Raw genomic sequence first — 20926 nt, forward strand, 5'->3', positions numbered from 1 at the left:
CTATATATAGGCACTTTTAGGGATTATTTAACTAAATCAATAGACTATGTTGGGAACTGCGGTAAGTCCAAAAATGTGCAGGTTAGGTGAATTGGCCATGCTAAACTGCCGTTTAGTGTCCAAAAGGTTAGGTGGGGTTACTAGGTTATGGGGATAAGGTGGAGGTGTGGGCTTAAGTAGGGTCCTCTTTCCAAAGGCCAGTGTAGACTCCATGGGACAAATGGCCTCCTTCTGCACTGTAAATTCTATGAAGATTTTTTTTTGTATGATATATGCAACAAAATCATACCCCTATTAATAAAGCTGAGATTTAACATTTCATTATGCATTATGCACAAAGGAAATCTACCCCGCAGTGCTAGTCATGAGATGCATCAGTGGGTGAGTAAAAGGATCAAATTCTTTAAGTTAACACAACTTTGTGAGAATGTCCCCTGCCAAAAGGACCTCTCCTATTCCAGCACATCGTGAGTGGGCACATCCTAAAAAGCATGATACTTTTAAAAAATCCTCACTTCTTCAAAATACAAATTCATTTGGTTAAAATTCAATCACTAATAATAATAACCTTTATTAGTGTCACAATTAAGGTTACATTAACACTGCAATGAAGTTACTGTGAAAATCGCCACACTCTGGCATCTGTTTGGGTACACTGAGGGAGAATTCAGAATGTCCAATTTGTCTAACAAGCCCGTCTTTTGGGACTTGTGGGAGCACCCGGAGGAAACCCACCCAGAACAGTAAAATATACTTACTTTGCCCAAATAAGGTCATGTATTGGCCATGTGCATTTCTAAATCACATCCACACGCACTTCAACCTGACAGCTGATCGATCCAACATTTTACAGCCTACGTTTGATCTATGTAACTACTGCTTGGTTTGCACTTGTAATTACAGGTAGCTTTGTTCAGCAAAGCTTACTTTTTTCTCCTGGATTAATTAATTAAGTTGTGTCTAGTATTCTATTTACACTGATGTCTTTGGCTTTAAACGGTACAATTCTCGATACAGCTTGATTTTATTTGTGTTCGTATCTGAAGAATTTGTCATCACACGTACATTTTCCTGTGGCTTTTATTTTATGTTGCATGTGGATGGGGAATGTTTATACCAATAGAATGAACATTTACTGGTGTGAAATGTGCATCAGAATCACACTGTCGCCTTTTATTGATCAGTGTAAACTCTTCTTATCTTTCCTGAGTATTACGACAGTTTTTGGCTCCTGTGTAAATTGTGAGTTGAGGCTATAGATGCAACTGCATGTTCAACTTATAGAAGTAGCTAGAGACTGAGACATTTTAGATGAAAGATGGTTGTTATTATTGTACCATGTTTTAAAAAGAGAAATCTTTAATAGGAAGTGCAAGGATGCTGCATTGTCTTGTAATACTATATCTAGTCACAGGTGATGCTAGGAGAGGTGTTCAATTTCTAAAAACAATTCAGGCTAGTCCGTGTTTAGTGAGGAAACTTCAAAAATTCTTTACCTTGAGTGAGAATTATGACGTATTTTGTTTTATTTGATCATTAATATGATTGTGATCATGAGTTAACATAATTGGCAGCCATGTTGTGTTGGAGGATCTGAGTATCACGGGTTGTATCAGACAAAAGAATCACATGCAATGGGCTGTATACCATTGAATCAGCTACCTGAATATGGTGAAGGAGAAGTGCCTACTGCAGCCATCGAATCGTTGACTAAAGTGTGCCACTAGGTTTGTGAGGACCGGTACTTCCCCACCTACAACATTCTCACAGTTGCAGCGAACGTTACCCTCAGCTTATAAACCACAGGCGTCCAAGCACGCAGAAGCAATGAGCTGCTTTGCCATGCACTGCTTCCTTACGGCTGCAGTTACAGTACATCCTTTGCAGATTCCAACAATCTCCTGTGTCGTGAATTATGCCACCACTTTTGTGTTGATGCACGTGCAAACTCACTCTGCCTAGTTGTCAGTATAACTGCATCCTAAAAAAGGTAACTGAATTTAATTGTAGTCATGGTGAGCTCAGTACTTCTATCATTTTTTCAGTCATGTCAGCATTGCCTGCTCGATCTGCTGGAAGTGGGTTTGGTGAGAGTTGATGTTCGGATGAATACTGCTGCTCTGATGCAACTGTTGCTTTAATGGATTGTTCATGATATGTTTATGGTTCATGAGCAGCACGTGCATTGTGAATAATAAAGCTCAATTACCTAGTTACTCATTTGAGCACTATAGTGTACAAATTTGTAATACTTGTAATAAAAACCAATGCATAGGACCACAATCATGTAATATATCTTGCCAATCATGTAATATTTCATCTGTCACAAATGCAGAAATAATTGTGGTTTGAGAGGACAGTGCATTATTAAAAAGTTTAATATTGGCCATATTTGTCATGAATTTGGTAGTTTTCCTTGTTGCTGAATATTTAGCATGCTTGCATTCGTTAAAAAATTGGAGAGTATCAAATTAGGTCAAGCCATATGGAGTATGAGGACAGATGTCAAGGGTTAATATCAAAAACATGTTGCAGATGTAATATGATGTCAGATCAGGTAGTAAATGAGATCTGGAAGGAGGGGGATCTCCAACCTCGTGCAGAGGTCCAAAAGGTGGCTTTTGAGAAACTATAGATTTGAACAGTCTTTGGTGGAATAGACAATCCCCAGAACCCCTCTCTTGATCTGTTTATCTGTAGTTGCTCTTCCATGCAACTTGGCCTGTACAAGTTTCATATTTTCTTGTGATATTTCCTACCTGGGACACTGCCGACCCCTTAAAGGTTCTGACCTTCAGCCATTTAAATACTGCCAATTGAAACCTGCTCAGCAGAATCCATTTTTGAAAGAACACAGGTTAATTGCTTCACTTTGCTGTGTTGCACCATATCAATTGGGAAACAATGTTAGTTAGATTTTGAGTTGGATTTTATATTAGAAACCTATTGATTTCCTTTGATGGTGAGGTAGACACTACACTGTGCAGAAAATTACATTCAGTTTCTGTCTGTGATAATCACTATTGTCCGCGACATTGCGGTGACTAAACTGAGCATCACAGCAAATATCTGCCAATGGCTTGTGGATCTTCTTGTTTGTGAGGAGATTGCTATGGTATGTAAGCTTGTACTTTTCTCTGTCACAATGGAATAGTGAATAAGATCCCCAGGGACTTGTGAACTTAGGCGGTGTGCTTGATAGGGATTTGTAAGAAAATAAAAGAAAAAACTCTTTCCTTTTCAAATAAAGTCTCTTTTAATTCTGGAGGTGCTGAGCAGAAATATTGGTCTAAATCTGCCTTTGGACACAAAGATTACCCAACTCAATGTTGCTGCCCATTCTACTGGCACCTCCCGAGCCTGGACTTCCCACAAATAGGCATTGTGGCATCAGTCAGGAGTGGTGTAGAATTGGGAAGTGTGAGTGGGGGGGGGGGGGGGGGGGGGATGGAACAGTGGAGAGACACGATACATTCACTTTTTGTGGCATTAACTGCCATATGGTAAGTTCACAGATCCCGTTTAAACAGGTCAGTGACTGAGTGAGTGGCTAGCTGAGATGGTCGGTGGGTGAGATAGGTGGGTGTGTGGGTGAGGTGGTGGTGGGTACTCAGGTTTGGTTGGTGGGGTAGTTGAGTTGCAGGCAGGTAGGTAGTTGGGTGATCGGGGGGGGAGGGGGGGGGGGGTCAGCTTGGATCAGGGAATGGTTGGTTTTGGTCCGGTCGGAGGGGGGAGGGGGTGTTAATTGGGTCAGATTGGGGGTTAGTCGAGTTGGACTGGTACAGTGGGGGATAGTTGGTTGTTTGGGAGGGCTAGTCAGGTCGGGTTGGAGGGCTAGCTAGTCAGGTCTGGTATGGTTGGTGGGGTGGGGGTGGGGTGGGATAGTCTGATTGGATCGAGAGGCAGTGGATAGTTGTGTTAGAATTCCTACACTGAAGAAGGAAGCCATTCGGCCCATCGGGTGTGCACCGACCCTCTGTGCGAGCATCCTACCTGGATCCACTCCCCCGCCCTATCCCCGTAACCCCATAACCTCATCTAACTTGCACATCTTTGGACACTAAGGGGCAAATTAGCATGGTCAGTCCACCGACCTGCATATTTCTCGCCCTTCTTACTGATCCGGGCCTCCTGAGAAATGTGGCGCATAACTGCTACTGGAGTCCTCCCCCTGGAATATAGGAGAGTCACGGGAGGCCAACCTATGTCTTCTTTTTATAACGCTTACTGTCTCTTTCTGGTAAATTTAAATGTCCTTTCGTTTCAAGGCCACTTTGAGAAGCTACGGATAGAAGGTAAGTATGTCAGGTGACTGGGGACTGTGGGTACTGGGGGGCTATGGAAGGGGTAGTCGGGGTATGAGGCAATCAATGGGGGATGGATGGATAGTGAGAGGATGGGTGGTAGTTATATTGGGGAGGAGGGCATGTAGTGGGGTATAGTCAGGTGTGTGGCGAGGCATTGGAGGGAAGGTATTGAGAGTTAGTCTGAGGTGAGAGGGTGGAGGGGTCTGGGGGTGTCAGGAGTGTAGTCATGTGAGGAGGTTAGTTGTGTGGGTGTGGAGATAGTCGGGTATGGGGGTTAATGGGAGTAATTGAGATTGCGGGGTAGTCGGGGGTCAGGAGGATAGTCAGTTGGTTGGGGGGCTTGTTGGTGGGGCAGTCAGGTGGCTGGGGTGATAGTTCGGGGGGTATGCAGGGGATTGGGGATCATTGGGCGATCGGGTGTATAGTCAATGGGTGCAATGGGAAGTCAGTGGCGAGCTGGGGAGTGGTCACTAATATGGTTATCCAGGATTTAGAACTGCTTTCAATCCTTCTAACCTTTCCTGGGCAACTATCTGTTAAATTAGTTCAAACCATCTAAAGTCTCTGACTTTCAATCAGTGTTTTGGAGCATTCCAGACGCAGAGGAATTTCCCAATTGAAGCTTCTGGGCAATTCGTGTGGAGTCAGTGTGTGGCGACTTCTGAGGGTCCAAGGGGTCCCCCAGTGCATTTCCTGGGGTGCCTCTGGAGTATGAACATCTGTTGACCAGAAGACCTGGGCCAATGGCAATTACATCAATGGTTGGGTCAGCTTGCAGAAGACACCAGCTAGATTCAGACAGTATAAAAGTGGGCCATCTTACAGTGCTGACATTGTTTGCAGTGGAGTGCTACTTTGGGCTGCAGTAGCGTGATTAAGTGAGAGTTTTGTGACTCAGGGAGTTCGGTGAGGAGGGAGTGAGGTGCTCCTTTCATTTTCTACATGATTTCAAAGGCGAGCGGCTGCCTTGCAGTGAGCTTCATAACAGCAGCTTTCAGAGGTGACGTCACAGTTCAGAAAGTGCAGCTGATTGGTGAGTAAGTCCTAGTTGGTATTTTTCAAACTATATTAAATTGTAAGACATTGTTTTAGGAAGGGCAAGGACTTAGTTGATTTATTATTTTTCAAATATAAAAGTCTTCTAAAGTTTTAAATTTAAAGTGTTAGTCATGGCAGGAGAGCTTAAAGCCGTGGGATGCTCCTCCAGCTCTATGTCCCAGGGATCAGCATGTGTGCAGGAAGTGTGTCCAGCTGCGCCTACTGGAAGCTCAGGTTTCAGAGCTGGAACGGCGCCTGGGGACACTGTGGCGCATTCCCCAGTCTGAGAGCATCATGGATAGCACGTTTAGAGAGGTAGTCACATTGTAGCTGAAGGGACTTGAGGGAGGTAGGGAATGAGTGACGACCAGACAGTTTGAGAAACAGGCAAATAGTTCATGAGTCCCTTGGGGTCCTGCTCCCATATCAGTATTCCATTTTGGAGGCTGATGAAGGTGTTGGTTCCTCCAGGGACTGCAGCCAGAGCCAATCTTCTGGCACCACAAGTAGCCTGTCTGTACAGGAGGGGGGGGGGAAGAGGAAGAACAATAGTAATAGCGGATTCTAGTCAGGGGTACGTATAGGCAGCACTACTGTGGCCATCAACATGACTCCAGGATGGTGTGATGCCTCCTTGGTGCCGGGGTCCGGGATGTCACTGAATGGCTGCAGGGCATCCTGAAGAGGAAGGGTGATGAGGCAGAGGTCATGGGACATGTTGGCACCATTGACATAGGTAGAAAGAGGGATGAGGCCTTGCATCAAGAATTTAGGGAGCTCGACAGTAGACTAAAAAGCAGGACCTTTTGGGTGTCTCTGGATTACTCCCAGTGTCAAATGCAAGTGAGCACAGAAATAGGAGAAAAGCACAGATGGAATGCATGGTTTAAGAGTTGGTGCAGGAGGGATGGTTTTAGATTACTGAATCACTGGGACAGTTTCTGGGGAAGGTGGGACCTGTACGAATGGGACATTCTACATCTGAACCAGAGCGGGACAAACATCCCTTGCCGGCAGGTTTGCTAGTGCTGTTGGGAGGAGTTTAAACTAATCCGGCAGGGGGAGGGGCGCAGACTGTTAGCAGAATAGGGACACAGCATAATACAGTAAAGCTATCAGGTCAGAGGGAATACAGCTGTATTAAGTTTCAAGGGAGTAAGGAAAGGTTGGGTGGCCTCTACTTTAATGCCATGAGTATTATAGGTAAAACGGATGAGGTAAGGGTGAGGATGGACAGGTGGAATTGTGATACAGTAGCCATCATGGAAACATGGTTGAGGGAGGGGTAGGATTGGCAGCTCAAAATTCCAGGATATAGAATCTTCAGGTGAGACAGAGGAGGGGGTAAAAGAAGAGGAGGCATTGCATTATTAGTTAAGGAGTCAGTTACTGCAGTAAGAAGAGATGATGGGCTGGATTCTCCAAAAATGGGGCTATGTTGCCACGCCACCGTAGAAACACTGGCATTTCACTCCCCAGTTTCCTGCAAAAAATGAAGAACGATTCACTTACCTGCAGGGGGCTAATCGGGTCCCGGGGAGCTTCACGCAGCTTTGGCTGCGGATACGGGTCCCCGCACTTCCGGTTCCCCGTCCGTGCATGCGCAAGCTGGCGGCCTCCAGCAGCCTCACCGAGCGCCATAGTGGACTCGGACAGCGGACCATCATGAAGAAACAAGGTCCCCCCAATCGGTCCTGCACCCCTGCATCGGACCGGCCCAATCACTGCCTGGCTGCCCATAAGGCCCCCCCATTGCTGGATCCCCCCGCCCCCCCACCAAGGCTGTCGCGGACTGAGTCCGCAGCCGCCGCGCGAGAGTCCCGACCGGCCATACGTGGTTGGAACCACGCCGTCGGGAAATTGGCCAGTCGGGATCGGAGTATCACTGGAAGGGCCTCTGGCAATGGCCCCCCCAGCCGCGCGCCGTGATTCATGGATGAGTGATTCTCCAGGGCCCGGATAATCGCCGGAGCAGCGCCGGGTGCGATTCGGTCGTGAACGTCGATTCTCCGCCCCTGCGCCAAATATGGGGCGTCATTCTCCGACCCCCCGCCGGGTCGGAGAATGGCCGTTGGCCGCCGTGAATCCCGCCCTCGCCCCCGCCGAAGTCTCCGCTCCCGGAGATTGGGCGGGGGCGGGAATCCGGCCGCGCCGGTTGGCGGGACCCCCCGCTGGATTCTCCGGCCCGGATGGGCCGAAGTCCCGCCCAGGAATTGCCTGTCCCGCCGGCGTAAATCAAACCTGGTATTTACCGGCGGGACCAGGCGGCGTGGGCGGGCTCCGGGGTCCTAGGGAGGGGCGCGGGGCGATCTGACCCCGGGAGGTGCCCCCACGGTGGCCTGGCCCGCGATCGGGGCCCACCGATCCGCGGGCAGGCCTGTGCCATGGGGGCACTCTTTCCCTTCCGCCTCCGCCACGGTCTCCACCATGGCGGAGGCGGAAGTGTCTCTCCCCACTGCGCATGCGCGGGAAACTGACAGTGGCCGCTGACGCTCCCGCGCATGCGCTGGGAAACTGACAGCGGCCGCTGACGCTCCCGCGCATGCGCCGCATTTCCGCGCCAGCTGGCGGGGCAACAAACGCCATTTCCGCCAGCTGGCGGGGCGGAAATCCCTCCGGCGTCGGCCTAGCCCCTCAATGTTGGGGCTAGGCCGCCAAAGATGCGGAGACTTCCGCACCTTTTTGCCGGCGCGATGCCCGTCTGATTTGCGCCGGCTTTGGTGCCAGTCGGCGGGCATCCCGCCGTTGGGGGAGAATTTCGCCCATGATTCTGGCGCGGGGCTGCGGAGAATCCAGCCCAATATCTTGGAGGGGCATCAAATGAAGATTTTTGGGTAGAGTTTAGGAATAAATAAAAAAAGGGACAGCTACCTTGTTAGGTGTTTACTATAGACCCCAGATAGTCAGCGGGAAATTGAGGAGCAAAGATGTGCACAATTCACAGAGGTGTGTAAAAATAATAATAGGGTAATTGTAGTGGGTGATTTCAACTTCCCCAACATTAATTGGGATAGTCATAGTGGTAAGGGCTTAGATGGAGTGGAGTTCTTAAAATGTATACAGGAGAACTTTTTAAGTCAATATATAGAGGGTCCAAGAAGGGATGGTGCAGTGCTGGACCTAATTCTGGGGAATGAAGCCGGACAGGTGGTTGAGGTGATGGTGGGGGAGCATTTTAGTGATAGTGACCACAACATGGTGCAATTTAAGTTTGTTATGGACAATGAACTAGACAAATTGCAAAAAAGATTTTGGATTGGGGGAAAGTGGATTTTAGTAAAATAAGGCAGGATCTGGCCAAGCTAGACTGGGAACAGTGGGGGGGGCATTCAAAAAGGAAATGGGGGGTGTACAGGTCCAACATGTTCCCTTAGGTGATAGCAAGGAGTTACAAGTCCAGAGAACCATGGATCACATACTTATTCAAGATATGATGAGAAGGAAAAAATGCATCTTGATCATGCTGGTTACTTGTTCAAAGGTACATTGGTGATTGTATGACTGTTATTACACCACATTTAGGCTTTGTTGGTAGGGTTCCTCATTAGCGTCAGCATCCTAGCAGCCACACTTTGAGTCTGTTGGCAGGTTCAAAGAAGTTGTGGAACTTGAACATCTGTAGGCGAATACATTTCCTAAACTGTTTCGAAATATTCCTGGTTGATTGGTGCTCAAGTTTGTGTTTCCCCCTCCTCTATCTCCTCCTTGTCTTCTTCCTGCTCCTCTTCCTTGGTGTCTAATCTGCAGACTCCAATGAAGAGGATCAGGAAGTAGACAGGACAAGATAGAGGAGGGGAGGATGACAATGGTGACTACAGTGCAGCATCAGCTATGATCACATTGATGCCTAGTGTGCTAGTGATTGACTTTGTTTTAGCTATAAGGTTCAGTTCAGCAGTCCAACTGGTCTAATGCCACAATCACAGCCAATGGCCACTCTCCCCTCCCCACCATCCAATGACACAAAGCAGGAAACAGCCATTGCATAACCACCTCTATTGATCCTCAACATTTCATATCTTCATGATTTCCCGTCATCAACAAACAACTGAAAAGGCTAGTTGACGCTTGGTGACCAAGAATGGACATCACAAAAGTGATGCAGAGTAATTATGTTTGTGATTCTACCAAACAACAGAAATTTAACACCATACCATTTTGTTAAATACCCCTGCAGATGTCTTTGTGGAACTTTACTCTTCCCATTTCCACTGCCCATATGTGGTATAGTGTCTGTATTACTCTCTGTTCAGGCTACTTGTCTCAATATCCTGTCTACTGAGACACTCTTGGTCAATAACCGCTGGATGTTGGAGCCAGTGAGGGCCCCTCCAAAGACCGTTCCATATGCAGTTGTCTCAGGTCAGACTTGACCATCAAGACACATGGCAGCATTATAGGTATTGGTTGAAGAGGGGAGTCCTTTGAGTGGAGTTCCCTCTTCCAGGACCCCTTCCACCCACATCCATCTCATGGGCCAGCCACACTTCATGTCTAATACTACTGGAGAAGAGCTTGGTGCAGGTCGCAGATCGCAGATCAATGGTGTGTTATAAGGTCAAGGCGATGACATCTGTTATGCTATTTAAAGCGGCAGATATGCTGGTATCCAGGGCCTGCATAACATGTGGTCAAGGCCTGTGTGGTCTCATTTTATTGGTACCAGTGATGTTCAATAGAGTTTGCCAATTTGGCTATGGAAGAAGGCATCCTCGCACTGCCCTGTGGCATGAACTTTCCATGTGAACTCTTCCATTCTCTCTGTAATCATGGAAAGTGTGCATGGAAATCTTTCTTTTTTTTTCTTTTGTCAGTATGTCACAGGTTTTCTGCTGCCACTTATAGATGATCCTTTTCATCAATGAATCCAAAGGCAGAATCTGTGTCCAGCTGAGAGCCTGACAGCTCTCTCCAGAGAGTTCTCGAGCTCTCGCTGTCCGCTCTTGCTCATTTGTAAACTGTGAAGAATCAAAGAATTGCCTGATTGGGCCAAGGGTAAGTATCTGTGCTGATGCATGGCAAGGTTGAGTCCTTTAGCACCTTCAGGAGGAATTAGCTGCTGCGAGAATTCATTGCCCAAAGGACCATTAACTGCTGCTCTGAAGACCCTGGCGAGGAAAAAAGACATGAATTAGTACCTGCGAGATAGGAAAGTTGCAAATTAGCATTATGAAAATAATCATATCTCGCTCAATGTTGAAATCAAATCAGCATGATTGAGGATTCTATGGCACGTGGGTCAATGATATTTAAGTCTGTCACCAGGTAAAACTGTGAAGTTTCAATCTCTCCATCACTGATGGCCAGGGACACCACTTCAATTCAATACCTCAGCTTCCTTAAACAAGGTTCCGAGTTATTATCAGAGCCATAGGTCCCCACAGAATGAAGATAGCCCATGCTGAGTAAGAGCACAGTCACTGATTTGAAAGTTATTTTAAGCTTAGCATTCTATTTAGAAATATCACAGCTTTCTAAAGTTTAAAGACTTCTCTATCCTGACCAACTAAATGTAGATGGATGCCCAATTATTTTCTAAAGGAACAGCTGAAAATTGTTAATATATGGAGTTAAAATACTGTAGAATAATCAATAACTCAAAAATAATGCCGATGGAGTAAAGGTACTCCAGCTGATTAACCAAATAAATGTCTAATGATATAGTAGAAATATTGATCACAATCGTGTTCTATATTTATATATACATTAGACTCTCTTGTGTCCTTCACTTTTAGCAAGGAGGCAGTCAGACTAACAAGAAACTTTCTTGGGGATATTTTGTGCTACTGAGCAGCAATATTTATCACGAGAGCAAATATTTCCCTATTTCTTCTTCTCAATCTGCACGTCAAATCAATTGGGTGGTTTGTGAACATCTGGGCTGTTGCATAATTATATGAAAATCAAAACCTTGTAAATGGAATGCCAGAAATGCAACAAGGGCAATCAATGACCTGCACATAAATTATCAGGTGAGTTAATTTGATGAGAAAATACATCCAAGTAACAACAGACACAACACCATTCACTTGGTTGAAAACACAGCACAGCACTATCTCTTAACACTTTTGTTGGCAACAATACCATAGTGTTACTGTGAGAACTTTATGTTCCCTTTATAGTTTGCCACCCCTTGCCACCCACCCTCCACTCTGCTTACAGTACAACTCAACAGCGAGAGGAGCCCTTTGCATTGTCCCCTCCCATTGTAGAGAAAAATGTCAAGACAGAGCTCTACACAATGTTTCTGCCCTGTTTCGAACCAGAGACTTTTTGGATGTTAGGCAAACCATCTAACTATTACACCACTTAAACAGAGCTCTACACATGTACACTGGTTAATGACAGGTTGGCTAGTTCCTGTTGAATGTAATGAACTCATGATGGAACCATCAGCACTTTGCAATCAGTAGAAACTGAAAGGAGGCCAGCTGTGGCACTCGATTTTTAAAAATTTTAAGTTGAAATGTGAGATTTCTGCGCAGTAGCTGTTTAGCTTCGGAACAATGAGAAGCAAAAAGGACTATCCCTTGGAGACAATCATGTTGGCCTGAAATGGAACCTTTGTTGCCACTATGCGAAGCACACACCAAAGGCTCAGTATAAATGTCTCATGAGGACATATCATAGAATTATCATAGAATTTACAGTGCAGAAGGAAGCCATTCGGCCCATCGAGTCTGCACCGGCTCTTGGAAAGAGCACCCTACCCAAGGTCAACACCTCCACCCTATCCCCATAACCCAGTAACCCCACTCAACACTAAGGGCAATTTTGGACACTAAGGGCAATTGATCATGGCCAATCCACCTAACCTGCACATCTTTGGACTGTGGGAGGAAACCGGAGCACCTGGAGGAAACTCACGCACACACGGGGAGGATGTGCAGACTCCACACAGACAGTGACCCAAGCCGGAATCGAACCTGGGACCCTGGAGCTGTGAAGCAATTGTGCTATCCACAACGCCACCGTGCTGCCCATATGAATCGTGCACATATGAATCATACACCTTAACACGTTCATCCAGGAGGAAGTCATCAACGTTAGACCTTATAGCAGGTTTTGTGAGAGTGCTGCTGCATATTTGTTCTGCAGTTCAATTATGAAATAACGTTTTCCTGTTAGTAGTGAGATTTTGAACTGTCAAATATAAAAATCCAGATTTTGTGTATAAATAATGGCGAGGCTATTAGGTAACTTGTTATTAAGGAATTAATACATGGAATGGCATGAAATTATGTATTTATTCATTAGATATGAACGGAACTTCCCACTGGCCAATAACAAGCCAATTAAGGCTCTCGACCTACCATTGCAGATAACCCTGGGACTACGCCATGTGATCAAGCCACCAGGTATATACACTGGTGGGCCTCCCGTGAGCTTAGGGGGTCTCTCCTGCTCAGCCAACCTGTGCCCAATGGAGGGACCCACTAAAAGATCCTTCCTGCCCTTTAAATTGACCCTCATTTTCACCCACTCCACTTCATTGAAGCCTGCCTGACTAGTCCTGATGAGGCTATCACATTTACATGGGTTCTTAGGCTCCCCCAGGCCTCCTCTTGGGGCCTACTGCAGTAGTGGCAGCGGTCACCAATCCTGGGGTACTGCTGCTGTGGAAGAACTACCAGGTGCTGATAGGTTGGCAGTTCTCAGAGCAGGACATTTACCCTGCTGCGCCCGGGATCTTTGATGACCATCTAGATGCCTAATTGGCTTAAAATTACATTGGGATGCCTGGGAATGGTCACAGGTTCTCCAGCCAGTGGACAGGCCCACTACCATGACCATTAAATCCAGCCAAAGTTGCTAATCCTGTTCACACAGGCCCTAGATCCTCTACAGAGGATGTCAAGCTGTTTTGACTCCCTTGTAACTGTAGGTTATAGTGTAAAAGCCCAACAGAAAGACGGTGGGCATCTGTGGACAAACATAAGTACAATCAATTGTGTATTGTAAGGGTCCTTCCCATTTGTTCCTGTTTGTTCTTGTTTGTTCCTTGTCTATTCCCTTATTTTCCTTTTTTTTATTTTTGCTGTTACATTTTTGATCCATGGACACTTAATGAACCTGGAACTTCAAGGCAAAGCAGCCTGTGCCTTTAATTCAAATAAAAGGATCCAGAAGGCTGTGCTGTTTTAGGCTGATGATTGCAGATTGGATGACATTAGCGCTGACTCGGTTTGATTGATTTGGCTGGTGGCCAATGAATTGGCCCAAAGGCAATGTTCTGCCTGGTAACAGGTGATGATTGGATCTGATCCCATTGGAATGTTTCAGAGCTTCAAGGGTTGAGCTTTTGGTTTCACTTTTGATTCTGCAGCTTCGATGGAGGGGTCTGATTAATTCTCTCCCAAAATATCCAGCTAAGCTCTCTTCAAAAGGCTGCAGTGAGGGCTGACTCTCTCTCCAGTAAGTCTGGGTGCTATTCCCTTGAGACTGAAAAGGCCTGAATTCAAACTACAAGTTGAAAGAAAGGTTTGATGTGTAATAAAGTGTCTATACAGAAAGATATAGGCCTGGAGGTGAACGTCGAGTGGAAGGCCCAGTTTGATAAGAAATAAAGTGCGTATCCAGAAAGCCTGCCGCCAGTGAGTACTAAATTATCTAACCTGAATGAATGACTCTGCAAGGAAGACCATTAGCAGCTATAAACCAGAGACTTTAATCAGCGAACGTGCTGTGAGGAAAGCATGCTGAAGGATCACCATTTGAAGCAAACACTCTTATCTTTTGACCTTCAACCTTATGATGTGTACCCCTTTCTTCCCACCCCTCTGTGTAAGTCTTGTGTGTGTGGGTAAAGGGTGAGACAGTTAAAGGAGGCAGTAGGTTGTCTTACTGTTATTCAGTTGCATCAACTGCATATTTCATCATTATTCCTGTTCTAAAGAAAGAGTAATTGTGTTTCAACTTACAAACCCAGTAACTGTAATAATTGCAGTAGCCAAGGGCCAAAGACTTTGGGAATTAAAAAAAATAATTATTGGTTAAGTCACTTGTATTATGACTCTGGGACACATGGGGCTGGAATTGATTGGGTACTTGCCCAGGATGGCTTAACAGTATGCCATTTATTCACTGCTGACCATAAAATGTGGCCAACATTTCCAGAAGCAGTGATAGTTCAGAATTATTCTCTTCACCATAATAATACCTGGAGTTATTTTGCATAGACTTAGAGCTATTCCAGTCAGAGAAAGGAATGATTCACGAGAAGCTAGAAGTAGGTAGTCCTAAAGAATTAAATATTAAAATAACAGGATGGTTTTTATTAGAAGAAGACATTTGTGTAAGTGTAAGTTATAGCTTAACTGTTCTGGACTATTTTCTTGCATAGTATTGTTAACAGGAAGAGACAATTTTTGGTGGTTGCTGGAATTAACCTAAATTTACACATTTGATCACTAATTGCACTTTATTGTAATTCAATGTGCACAATTTAAACATGAGTAGTCGATATTACAACAATAGTTATAGTATGGTCTGCTGGAAGAGGTATTCAAAAATTGCTATTAAGATAGGGGGTACGATCTAGTGGCCCCATTAATTGTTGGCACAAATCCCGTAATGGCTGCTAAAACCTCGATTCGTGCTGGGGAGATCTCAGTTTGAGATCTTCATGACATTTCTGCCTCTGGATACATGACAGCATGCTGGCGCAAATCACTACTGGCTTTCAATAGTTAAGGCTAGTCATGATGACCACGATGGGTGTGGGGAGGTGCCTGTAGCTCCCTGGGGTTTGGGGGCATGCCTGGGCATTACACCATGGCAACCCACAGTGGGCACTGACAGAAGAGACTGATAGGGGGCACTGTTGGGGGAACTGGCAGTGAAACAGGCGGGAACATTGGCAGTGGGCATTGCCAGGGTTTACCCTCCTCCATTGGGGGGGGGGGGGCTTTTGCGTGTGGCGTTTGGGGAATGTTTGCCTTATCCACCGGGGGTTCCTGATGTCTGGGAGGGTTGGCCATGTTCTTTAAAAATGTTGCCCCAAACTCAGAATCCCGGAGTTGCCTGCCTGGTTAGGCTCTACCACCCCAGCCAGCTGTGTGGTCCTCACCAGCACTCTGAAATTGCCCAGAGTGGCATTAGATCAGGCACAAAAAGGCAGATGTGAATCCAACAAGTTTCACACAGCCTTTCTCGCCTGACCTAACACTGCAGTTCTGCGAACGTTGCACCCACAGATGCTTAATGGTTTGCAAATGGTTCATTTTCTTCTTGAAGTGTGGTTTTTGTTGTTGATCAACTCCTCTTGCAGCATTATGATTTCTTGAGATGTTTTCCATTTCATATTGTATAAGTGGCTTCAATCAGTGTTCTCTTCATATGTGTTCATTTAACATTTGTTCTATTTTTAATTTCTTGTTTTTTTTGTAAACACTGGAATAACCACCAAGAATATTATAAATCACAAGGAAACACTTATTTCTGTATTAGAAGTATTTTCTCCTGATCTTCCAATTGCTAAAATTGCTTGGAATTCTCGAGCACGCGATGAGATAATGAACTTCATTTGCAGAGAAAGGGATACATTTTTTAGCAGTACACTGGAACGGTTAGATTTTGCAGTCTATAAAATCCTTTTTCCCCAACGGCTGTCGTTATTCTATCATTCCTTAGCAGGTTAAAGCCAAGAAATCTAACAATTTTGAACTCCTAATGTCGATTTGTATCTGCAATAATCACAAAAGGATGACATTCATTCTAACTGATAGATGTTTCATGTTAATTATGCAAACAAAACTGCATTCCGTTCTAATTTTTGATTACTTGATGTGGCTGCTGGTATTATGAGATACTATGGCATGAAAGATACAATGTAAATTCCATCGTATTTTACAGGACATTTAAACCTGTTTAAGGTGGTTACTGTCTCAGCAAAAGAGTGAAGAGAATTTCAAGCAAGTGTGTATTTCATAACTTGATTGCCCTCAAATTAAGTCGTCATAACAGAGCCCCTCTGTTTCTCTCTGCTCAGGTTCCACGAGAGAAAGGAATGTTCAATTGTTAACAATAAATTTAAGTGAAGTATGGAGCATTGATCAGAGGATCATAGATTGGATAATTATACACTGAAATTAAATATAAAATGTTATGGAGAGAGTAGTTCAATTTAAAAATAGTTCTTCCTAGCAGAATATTGTTCTCCTAAAATAGCCCACATTTATCTATTTACATGCTGCATACCTTATTAGATAATATTGTTTTAAATGGTCAGGCAAATCCTTTCTTTTGTTGCATTGTCAGATTCCTCCTCCTTCTTGACCATCTCAGCAGTTTTGTGAGACCGTGTGTCTCCATGGCAGCTGCCTTCTTTTCCTGTAATTTTTGAAGATTGTCTCTACAGCAGATGCTGTCTTCTTCTCCTTAACTTCTTGCAGGTTTGAATAGGGGTCTCTTTGGGCTCTCAGGAGGTTGTTGCTGATGAAATTGGTAGATCGGCAAACCTGCAATTGATTCTCTCTTTAGATTCCTGTGTCCCATTTTCAGGAATCCAGTATTGGATTCAACAGATCAAAGTGGACAAAAACTAATACATTGAATATATTGTATATATTGTGCATTAAAAAGGCTGTAACATGTTCTGTAAGCATGTTATGGTACAATATGTATAAAATGCTCTTTTGCCATCTAGTGTCAGATATCCATAGTGCATCAATCTTTATATAATTGATATTTTATTATCGCATTGACTTTTTACCTTATTTTCAAACAATTGACCTGTTATTGAAATATCCATCGTCCATTAACAAATAGGCATATGAACAGTTTAACTACTAGTTTTCAATCATGTTTGCTTGAATGCAAAAACAAGAACATTTTGCTGCCCTCTTCATCTTCTGTTCCATGAGGGGCGTGTAGAGCTTTTTGACCTGAAATGGGAGAAAGAGACAAGTGTTAGCATTTATTTGTGTGTGTAAACAGAAGCAGCAATTTATCATGCACAAAGTGAGAAGGGAAGGAGGGGCCAGATAGTTTCAAACCCTGCAGGACTTGTCATCCAGTCTCACCAGATGCCACTCTCTTTGTCCGTTCACTGTTCACAATATCCATCACCTGCTCCTCCAGTGGTGACAGCACACAAATTAAATGTGGCTGTGCTTCTGGGGCTGCCTGCTCCCTGCTCCTTGTTATTGAGTGAGAGCTTACCTTACAGCAAAGAAGGAATTGTGTGAGTGCCAGAGTAGTGATGTGTTTTGAGGAGGGGCTTGTCAGGATAGACTAGCATTGCAGGTATGTGAAAAATGGTATAGATGTGAGGAACGAAAGGCAGTAATAGTGAGGAAAGTATCTCAGCATATGCTGTAGTAGAAGCTGTGGGAGGTGGAGCGAAGTGTACTGTAGTGATTGGAAGAGAGTGCTGGTAATCGTGAGAAGTAAGAATTTTGGGGCTACAAGTCATGGATAGCTAGGCGGAGAGTGATGAGTTACGAGGCTTACGTTAGCTAGCCCTGTCTTCCTGCATTGAACTATATCCTGAGGGCAATGCTTCTGCTCTTCCATCTCTTCCCACTCATGTTAGGCAGCTTGCTGGGAAATCTTCTTGGTTCCTTTTTGAAACCCTTACTCTTGCTGACCATAACATCTAAAGTAGCTTTAGAAAACTGCGGAGGCGCTTGCAGTTTCTGTTCTGGGTATCGTTGTCCACACCTTCAGTGATTGTTGCCTGCAGCCAAACCCTTTAAGAGGTGAACATTGATTCTAAAAGATGTCAGCAATATTGACATTGCTGATTATAAAAGCTGCCAATGAACAGATTGAGGAGCATTGAGTGGAGCAGTAGGATACCACGGAAGGTAATTGAGGGGGAGGCACTCCAAAATTGAGGCACCCTCTCTTCAGTGCTTCCAAATGTATTATTGAGAAAAGACTTTGCAGGAAGATCACTATTGTGTGTGAGAGAGGGGGAATGGGGGGTATTTAAGGTAACCCCCTACATGGGTCAACCGCTGGCCGTGCTGAACCCATAGAGGCTAGTGGGTTCTTGAGCATGCCTGAGGTACTGGTTCCCTGGTTTGCTGCTGGAAGGCTGTCTCCTGGCACTCGTATTGTCTCCGACTGGCTGCAGTAAGCTGGAGGCTGACTGGAAAATCCCACAGGACTGCAGTTAAAAGGCCTTAATAGGCTTTTAATTAGTTTAGTTGGCCACCCAACACTTGTGGGTGGGTAGCCCTGCCACCTACACATATCCTATCCCATCCCCTCCCCTCCTCGGCCCCTCTCTCTGGAAAAGTGGCCTGTGAGTGGGGTGAAGCTGGGGAACAATCAGGCTAGCTGTGGCAATATTTCAGTACCCGTCCACTTTTCCCAGCCACAGCAGTGCCTAAGAATCCTGTTCAATACCTGAGGAGTGCTGATTGTTCAAACTGCTATTCTATGGGTGAGATGTTAAGCTTCATATGCCTGTTCCAGCAACTTAGGTATATTAAAAAAATCCTCAGCCACTAGTTAAAGAAACGGGAGTTCTCTCCACGGTCTGGTTATTATTCCACTCTCGCCAGCAGAATTCTTTTATTGCTTTTACGATCTTGCTGTATGAAAATTGGTTGCTACATTCATCTAAATAATAGTCTGCATCCTTCAAAGTAACATGTGCAGCGGGATTCTCCGTCGGTGGGATCCTCTGCTTCGCCGGCAGTGCACCCATGCCCGTGGGTTTCCCGACGGCGTGGGGTGGCGTCAGTGCGAAACCCCATTGGCCGGCTGCGGGATCGGAGAATCCCGCTGCCGGCTGGGGCACATTGGAAAACGGGACCCGCAGGACGGAGAATCCCGCCCATTGTATTTGAAACACTTCGAAATATTTTGGAAAATTGTGACCATCCCTATATAGATGGTAATCTTTTTATAATTACTATTGCGAGTAAGATAATGTTGTCTACATTGTAAATAGACAAATGTGCAGAGATTCTACAATTGGTGAGCAAAAATTCATGATCTATATTTTCATACCTACAGGTTACTTGTACTCATGGAAATAATCCTCAAAAATCAGAACTTCTAAAAACTGACAGCCCCAAGAATACGCAAAAGCACATATGGACAGAAAGCAGCAAAGACCTATCTATCAGCCGCCTGCTTTCACAGACATTATCTGGCAAAGAAAATGCTACTGCTGTGGATCTGCATTACGAAACTCCAGTACCTTACTCTGACCAGGATATATGGGATTGGTTACGAAATGCCTCAGATCAGAAGGAGCCCCGCCCTCGGCTTAAGAGGCGACCTATAGTTAAAACGGGCAAGTTTAAGAAAATGTTCGGCTGGGGAGACTTTCATTCCAACATCAAAACCGTTAAGCTAAACCTACTCATCACAGGCAAAATAGTGGACCATGGAAATGGTACCTTCAGTGTCTACTTTCGTCACAATTCTACTGGCCAGGGGAATGTTTCTGTCAGCCTGGTGCCCCCTACAAAAATTGTGGAATTTGACTTGGCTCAACAGACGGTGATTGATGCCAAAGATTCAAAGACATTTAACTGCCGCATTGAGTACGAGAAAGTGGACAAGGCGAAGAAGACTACGCTTTGCAACTATGATCCATCAAAAACTTGTTACCAGGAGCAGACTCAAAGCCATGTGTCATGGCTCTGCTCCAAACCCTTTAAAGTCATATGTATTTATATTTCATTTTACAGTACAGATTATAAACTAGTGCAGAAAGTGTGTCCAGATTACAATTATCACAGTGACACTCCCTACTTCCCCTCTGGCTGAGGGTGATATGATTGGCGTCTGAGTAAACGGTTACTGTAATTATGTTATTGTAATGAATTCTATATCTTAGTCTTCATTTGTATGAATGGTTTGTACTGTATATAGTTTATCCAGTGTTATTTAAGCTACCTATGAACATTAACTTGTAACTGTCTCTCTTGCTTGTTTATGGTTTTAAGAAAAAATGAAATGAAAAATAACCTTTTATTTGTGTAGCCGTTATAGCTTACAACAAACTCATGTACAGAAAATTATTAAGATTAATGTAACTGGTGAAGGAACAATTTAAGAGGTATACACATACCATATTACTCATCGCTGTATTAAAGTATTTTATTTCTGGAAGATATGATATGTAAATAGGAATAAAATACTAAAAGATTTCAGTTTGAAAATGTGGATACCCTCCAATTATGTTACATCAATAATTCTTGAAACATTCTTCAGGACTTTGTTTCTTCAGATGCTGAATGTGTATATATATTATACATATATATGCTTCTGCTCCACGAACTTAGCCGAATGAATCTTGTAGAGTCAGACCCCTGAACAAATTCAAATTTCCATTCAGAACATGTATTTTGCATCACTGCTCACATAACTACTTCGACTGAGTACTTACGGGTGATTATTTTGATCAGTGGCACATGCCACAATGTTAGCTGCTGCTACATTGGTGTTTGACAAATATATTCAGCTGTTACCAAAGCTGAATCCAGTTATGGTTTTCAAGTATCCAGCCTCAGAGAGACACCAGAAGTGCAGCACTTTTTAATCTCACCTTACATTGCAATTGAAACTGTGCACACATCTTTAATTGTTCAAACATGGAATTAGTGTCAATATAT

At 44.5% G+C, this 20926-nt stretch overlaps 1 protein-coding gene across 3 annotated transcripts in view; it reads left to right on the plus strand.

Annotated features, from left to right (window-relative positions):
• Positions 1-20473, plus strand: part of nxph1 (neurexophilin 1) — a 186788-nt gene extending 166315 nt beyond the window's left edge. For all 3 annotated transcript variants that reach the window (XM_072509111.1, XM_072509110.1, XM_072509112.1), the window contains exon 3: positions 19317-20473. In XM_072509111.1, coding sequence (XP_072365212.1) covers positions 19317-20078 — 762 coding nt within the window. In that variant the 3' untranslated portion in view covers positions 20079-20473. The remainder of the gene's footprint in view (positions 1-19316) is intronic.
• Positions 20474-20926: the final 453 nt, after the last annotated feature.

Source organism: Scyliorhinus torazame, chromosome 6 (assembly GCF_047496885.1).
Source record: "Scyliorhinus torazame isolate Kashiwa2021f chromosome 6, sScyTor2.1, whole genome shotgun sequence".
NCBI classification, from domain to species: Eukaryota; Metazoa; Chordata; class Chondrichthyes; order Carcharhiniformes; family Scyliorhinidae; genus Scyliorhinus; species Scyliorhinus torazame.